This window comes from Phalaenopsis equestris, unplaced genomic scaffold, assembly GCF_001263595.1.
Source record: "Phalaenopsis equestris unplaced genomic scaffold, ASM126359v1 Scaffold209030, whole genome shotgun sequence".
Lineage (NCBI taxonomy): Eukaryota > Viridiplantae > Streptophyta > Magnoliopsida > Asparagales > Orchidaceae > Phalaenopsis > Phalaenopsis equestris.
The window spans coordinates 1-7,313 of NW_018228236.1; the positions used below are offsets into that span (position 1 = coordinate 1).

The 7,313-nt window shown below is 37.9% G+C and overlaps 1 protein-coding gene across 1 annotated transcript; it reads right to left on the reverse strand.

Moving 5' to 3' along the window:
* Positions 1–4,791: 4,791 nt before the first annotated feature.
* On the reverse strand, positions 4,792–7,034 carry LOC110036598 (U-box domain-containing protein 44-like). The gene is made up of 2 exons (XM_020741080.1): positions 6,732–7,034; positions 4,792–6,436 (listed from the first exon to the last, which is right to left on the reverse strand). Exons 1-2 carry the CDS (start codon positions 7,027–7,029, stop codon positions 4,980–4,982), a joined length of 1,755 nt encoding a protein of 584 aa, XP_020596739.1. The 5' UTR covers positions 7,030–7,034; the 3' UTR covers positions 4,792–4,979.
* Between the last annotated feature and the right edge of the window lie 279 nt (positions 7,035–7,313).

The window sequence follows — 7,313 nt, forward strand, 5'->3', positions numbered from 1 at the left end:
CAAACCCCACACCAAAAATAGTGCCGACAGGGTGCGAACGATTCGATTTGGAGCCAACCTAGGGTCGGCTAGAAATTTTTTTTTAGCCAGATCAAAATCGGATTATGGATTGATCATACTAAATTTTGATCTGGTATGGTGTGGATCGAATCGATTTTCATGTTATTTCAATTTGTAATTGAGTATGCTTGAATGACATTTTTGGTTCATGAGCTAGATCAGTCAGGCTCAAACCCGCCTTGACCCGCCCGACCAGCCTACCAACAAAAAATACAATTTTTTTTTTTTTGTGAAAAAGGGAGATTCAAACTCTGCTCAAGCAAAAAATTCTTCACCAACTTAGTTGGTAATGTGTTGCATGTAAAACTAAAATCTTAGGTGTCAAATATGTTAATACATAAGAATTTATTTTGATCCTGATCCGATTTCGAGGAAGGATCAAAATCGAAGTGAAATAAATTTGATCATTTTAATTTGGCTTGTAGCTCAGCTCAAATGATTTGATCCGAGCTAAAATTTGATCCAATTTTCAATCAATTTACGATCTTCGAGCCAATTTCATAGCCCTAAGAGAAAGGGGGTAACTCAGACATGGAATGAAGATAATTGAAGATATTCTATCACTAAGAAAAAATTTATATCTCAATAAATAAAAATATATTATCATTCCTACCCATGTATTTGATTATTAATTTTATAAAAATAGAATATTAATTTTTTTTTTCTGATTATGCATACGATCCCACGGATCATCAACACTCGGGTAACTTAGAAAGTTCACACAAGGAATCATCGAGTCTAACCAATACTCGGGGAAATTGAAATGACCTGTCAATGGTGGTTCCACCCGAGCGACAAAACTAACAGCAGTGCTTAAACATCCCATTAGTAAGATCTCCTAAACATTCAACAATACACGCAGTTCAATCAATGATTGCACATGATCCAACTCATCATGTTCATGCATCAACTCAACAACAAGTTTAGTTGGTTTCCCCTGCAAAGATTATGTCAAAATTCACTTAATATGACTGATTTAAGATACAACTCATCTAAGGCAATAACTTAACCGGGCAACTGAGCTATAGGTGGCGCATGACTTGGGTGGGGCAATATCATATCTAACTAGTTGTGAACTCTCTATAATCACTCATATGTTTGGAATCAAATATATTTTCTAATTGATTTTCTTTTGGCCTCATGAGGTGACTCTATATGTCAACCGATTAAATTCATTTCCCAATGGAAATTTCCTACCATGGGCATTTCCTACCATCATGCGGATTCCCCTCACTACAACAACAACTCGACTTAAGTATATAAAGAAGAGAGTAAACTCATGCTACGACAAACACATAAAAAGAAACACTTTCCATCTTTTCATAAGTTGAGTCAGCATACAAAAAACGAGTCACAAAAAACATTAAAAAATATGTTATTATGAATCACCATAAAAAAATCGAGGTGATTTCTTATAATGTCATCTAAAGAAATGTAGTCTGACTGGAAAAGCATGTCTAATACAAATCTTCCATTATAAAGGAACAACTCATCATCGAGATCGAGATGTCTCATTCCATGTTAAAATTGAAATAGACAAGTCTTCACTTCATCTAGATCTCAACACATTCCGAGAGTTTTACCCAAGCCAGCCTCGCTTTTTCTTCCAAAGCAGCGACATAATCCTTTAGCTACATGACACTTCCTCAAAATTCATGTTTTGGTCTTACATCTCCATCACTTCATTTTGTTTCTAGCACTGAAGCATTGCTAGACTTCAATATTTTGGCAATTGAAAAGAGGTCATCTTTATTTCTTGCATGCACCCCACGAGTGGTGACCAACTCAGATAACAAATCTATCAGAGATAGTTTTGCTGACAATCACAAATCATTATTATCCGTTGGCGAATTATCTATAAAGATTTGGCTGGCCCATACCGGAACCTCCACATCCAACTTTTCACCCTTCGAAGCAGAATACACATCAACAAACAGTGGGGCTGACGAGCTCCTCATCCAACTGATGAGCACGATATCTAAATCGACATTCACTGGGCTTCCAATCTCCATAACTTCACCCTAATCCAACCTAAAGAAGAAAGAAAGATAATTTTCATTGAGTAAGTAGACAAAATAATCAGCTTGAATTTTATTTTATAGAATTTCAGATCAATCAGCTCATATATATACATATAAAAATATGAAAAAATAATAAAAAGGAAGAGATTGTAAGGTATGATAGACCAAAAATTTTATTTCCCGGTCATGAAAGAGAATGACTTACAGATGCACTGAAGCACCATTTCATTCTTTATAAGTGTTTATAAATAAAACTAATGTAAGTATTCATAGAAAAGTTTGGAGACAACATCTTAAAAGGTGTGGTGAGCGTGGATCATGCCATCAACAAGAAGAAGAGCAACACAAAGAGAAGAATTGACGATCAAGTTTGGCATAGCCAACTTTAGTTCAGCCTGACCAGATTCAAGTTTGGCTCCACAAGGTCCCAGTAGGCCCGACCAGTTCCAGTTTGGTCTTGCTAGGTTCCAGCCAATCTGAATAAATCCATTCGGCCAGGCTAGGTGCTAGTCTGTCCGACCAGCTCTAGATCAACTAGGTCATGTCCCAATCAGCCCGACCAACTCCAATTTTACTTAATCAGGTTCCAATTAACCTGGTCAGGTTCCATTCAGCCATACTAGGTTCTAGTTGTCCTATCCAGGTTCCATTCGACTCGACAAAGTCCAGTTGGCCAGCCTAGGTTCTAATCAACCCAACAAAATCCAACTGCCCAAGAAAATTACTCTCCCAAAAAAGTTCTCTAAAAACATCTTCAAGAAAATTATTTGTCCAAGGAAAAATAAGTCACGAAGAAGTAAAGCCAAATAATAAGAGAAGTCATTTATATTTTTTTCTTACTTCTTCAATATAAATTTGCCCATAAAACTCAGGGAATTCGCACTCCGGGAATTCGTCTCTCATAAGTATGCTTCTATAGAGTAAAAGAAAAATTGTTTATATTTTGTACTCTACTTGGCTTAGTAGTTGAGTGCTGGGGAAGACTTTGGAGAAGCTTTTTCCAAAAGAAATAACTAAGCCAAAAAAAGAATGAAGTCAATTAACCTAGCTTTGAAGATCTCGAGACATCAGTCTAGTTAAAGTTGAAAATTTTTGGCAACTACTCCCTATAGGAAATCTATGCCCTTCCCCCCGGGCGAAGGATAATTCATATTTAATGAAACTACGTAATTTTTTTTTTTATAATCAAATCATTTTAAAAGAAGATTGTCAATCAAGTTGCACAAAAATATTTTTTGCTGGTAACCAAGTTATATATAATAGTAATGTGTTGGCGATGTATGAGACTATTCTATGAAGATGAGCTAAAATGTCCCCAAGATAGAATCTTGTATGAGGGTTAAGAGTCCATAGGCAGTTGAAAAGTTGACATAATAAATACCCCCACTTATTTTTACTTGGACATTTTTTTAACTTGTATTTGGAGAAAAGCATGCACTTTTCTTATAAAGAGAAATAATTTAAGTTCCATATTCATTGTTCTCTTAATATTTTTGCAGATTTCTTTCAAAGATATAAGAAAATCGTGAAACTAATATGTATGATAAATATTTTTTTAGAGTTTAAGATGCAAAAATTGACCAAAGTATCAACAAAACGTGACCTGTTGGCCCGACCAACTCTATTCTGCCAAGCCAACCCTGTTCATCCAAACTAGTTTTTCATCAGCAAAGTCAAGTTCCAGTCTGCCGGGCTAGGTTCTGCTTGGCCCCGTTTAGGATAGGTTCCTGTCGACCCATCGAAGTTCTACTTGGCCATAGCCAGGTTCTATTTATCCAAGTCAGTGTCCTTTTGAAACGGAGGGTTTATATGACCCACTATATATGTGCTCTAACACTCAAATGGTCACGACACGATCGTTAGATGCAACACATTTGGAGGTTAGTGTAGAACCACTCCGTGTATCTGGCACTGGTGACAGTTTCTGGCAGTCTCCATGCAGTCGATCAACCTTGTTGGCCAGTAATATCCCAACCTCTTGATCTTCATCTTCATTTTCAGCCCCTACTGGTGAGAGCCGCTTAGTCCTACATGACTTCTTTGACGATCTTCCGTGCTTCTGTCTTGCTCAGGCATTTCAGCCACATGTAGTCGAAGGATCTCTTGTACAAGGTATTATCGGGTAGGGCATATGACAATGCTCTCTTCTTTATTTGGTGCATTGCGGACCTATCTTCTGGCAGTTTCTTGATTTTCAAATATTCGATGAACTGACAACACCAACCTTCTATGCCTTCGACAACCATTGCTATTGTTTCTCCATTTCTTCACACACGCAGGGTATCCATGTCAATTTGGGATAATACTTGACACTCTCTACCTTTTATGTCCGCCTCATGTCTCTCTTAAAAGTTCTCATCCTCATCCCTCTACGATGTCAAATGTCTGCTAATGAAATACTCTTTCTCAGTATTTATTTTTCGAGTGTACACTTAAATTTGAGGAACACACTCTCTATACCATCCTATTGAGTCCATCTTTCTCTCGACTCTTTGTTCATGATCATCTCTCTAATTACGTTAATAAAGTCTACAACATATTTACCTCTAGCAGGTCCAACCTAAGAATTAAATTCTATTGATGTTGTAACTATTCTTGGTCTCAGTTGAAAATAGTATGGGAAATAGAGTAATTATGAATGAACTTCGTACTAATGTTAAAAATTTTTGTAAATCTCAATTCAAATTTGGGCTTTGCGTAAACATTGATCTTCTACACAGCTCAAAAGTTGAGTATTTTCATTACATAAACGATACATGAAAGCAAATTTCTCTTTACACTCTCACAAAAAAAAAACTAGAATTTGTTATGAACAAACCTATATTCTAATCTCCCATACAAATGCTTTGGACAAAATAATGACCTGCACAAATTTTACACATTTCCTAAGAAAAATTCTCAAAAAAAGCTCGACTGCATTTCCAACAGTTGAAGATGCGCTAATATTTTAGCAATCATTGGCTTCAGGATTGGATCTCCTTTCTGAGCAAGCTCAATGAGTAGATGCTGAGCAGCTTCACCATATTTGCTTCTGTGAGCTCCAACTCTGAAAATCCTCTCCAGCATCCAGACTGCTTTCTCCTGAGCTTTCAAGCTCCCAACTTCCAGAATCCTTATGACAGCCCGCACTCCTGATGCCTCCTCTATGACATCACTGCCACTCTCAAAGATTGGATCCTGCAACAGAGTTGAGAGTGCGCCAAGTACAGCTTCATCAGCTTCCCTTTCCTTACCCTCCAGTATTTGTACAAGAGGAGATAAAGCTCCCGCCTTTACAAGGCAAAATGTGCTTTTGACAACGCAGAGGCCTTTGTGCACACCACACAGTTTTTCTGCAGGAGGAGGAACGCAGAACCACCTTGATGACTTTACTTTGCTTAAGAAAAGAGTATTCTGAGATAGTTGAGCCAAGGAATTTGCTGCTCTGGAGTTCGCAACAATGGAATTGGCTGACAGAAGTTTCACAAGACAGGGAATTATTCCTTGGGATGCAGATACTTTCTGCAATTTCTTATCCGAGGGAACTGTGAATCGAAGCATGACAGTGGCGATGCTGTCCAGTAACCATTTCCTCGTTGGGGTTGAGGGAGCTGTGCTGATTGTGCCAGTTAAAGTGACCAGCAAAGGAAGTAAATTTGCATTCATGAGAAGTTGAGTTGCCTTCTTGTCGCTCACAGGGGTGTTGCTGATAATGCCTAAAGCAGCAGCCTTTTCCATCTCAGATGATGCCTTTGAGATTATGTCTACCATAACAATGAGATAGTTCTCTCCTGACTGCCCACTCAACTCATCTGCAAAATATGTGGATAGATTAAACAGCAAGATCAAGGCAGCAATCCTGATTTCATCATTGGTGTTGAACAGGAAAGGCACGAGTAGCTGCATTGCTCCATTTTCTTTCATTTTAGCTCTTATTCTTTTAGCTCCGGAATGGCCAGCCATGCTATTCAGAGCATTTAGAAGGTGTAATTGGATCTCTGGACTGGATAGATTAAGAAGTGAGAGCATCTGCTGAGCTGTATCTTTCCTCTGAAGAATGATTTCAGATTTCGCCAAGCTTGCGAGTATGGCAGAAGCTGGTTCTCTCAGAGTCATTAGGACGGAGGTGACGGAGAAGAGGACCTGAAGCAGATTCGATATGACTCCCGAATTGATGAGGCGTTCATTGTTCTCTTTCAAACAAGAGAGATTCCTTATGGCATTTAGAGCAGACAACTTTGCTTCCATTTTACCAGAGTTGAACATTTTCACAAGGGCCTCTATTGAACCTTCCTTTCCAAGGTCGGCTTTCATTTCATCAGTCAACTCCATCCTTGAAATTGCAGTAGCCATGAGAATCTTGTTCATATCTGAACCTGTAAATGCAATCTACTGAATTAGATACTTCTGTCTTATAAATCTGTACTTGTAAGACATAGCCAACATGTGCAATGAAAATGAGAACCAGTTAAGACACATTAATGGTTTGAAATTGAAATAAATCCATTAAAAAGCTTTTACAAAGTCAATATATAAGACTTCAGAAAAAGAAAAGAACATTCCAAATAGCTACATAAGGGAATTTTTTGCCTATTTTTTGACAATAGAGACATTCTGAACAATCCTAACAATCAAAATTCCAATTAACCTGAAAGGAATTTTCATAATCACCTTCTTTCAAGTATTGCACCAAAGGCACACAGAAACCAGCCTCTGCCATCAGAAGCACGTTCTGCGTGTTGCTCGACAAAGCCGCCAATAACTCTCCCGCATCATACGAAGCAGAAGGATCTGATCCATTAAGCAATGTGACCAACATCATGATACAACCCTGGACTCGTCCAATCCTTTGTCGAACTTTGGCCAAATCCGCTAATTGCAAAAGCAGTGCAACTGCTTCCCTGCTCTCATCCACATTCCTTGCCAAAGACTTCACAATGCTAGATAAGGCCTCCGGATTTGCCATCATCTCCTGCAACGCATCAAGCAATATAAGAACAATAGGACATTCTTCTCGATAGAGATCATATCAACTTAATCCCCTTACATCTTTATCTTCACAATAAGAACCAACACCCAAAATTCCATCTTGGAAATTATCTAAGAACCCCTTCCAAGTTTACATATATTGATTCTCAAATGTAAGCTTTTAAAGGTCCTAATAGTCTTACTGCTTCTGAATTTATCTTTTTTCCTGAATAAATGATACATAACCTTATAACATAAAAGGCGTTAACTTTAGTCTATTCTCCA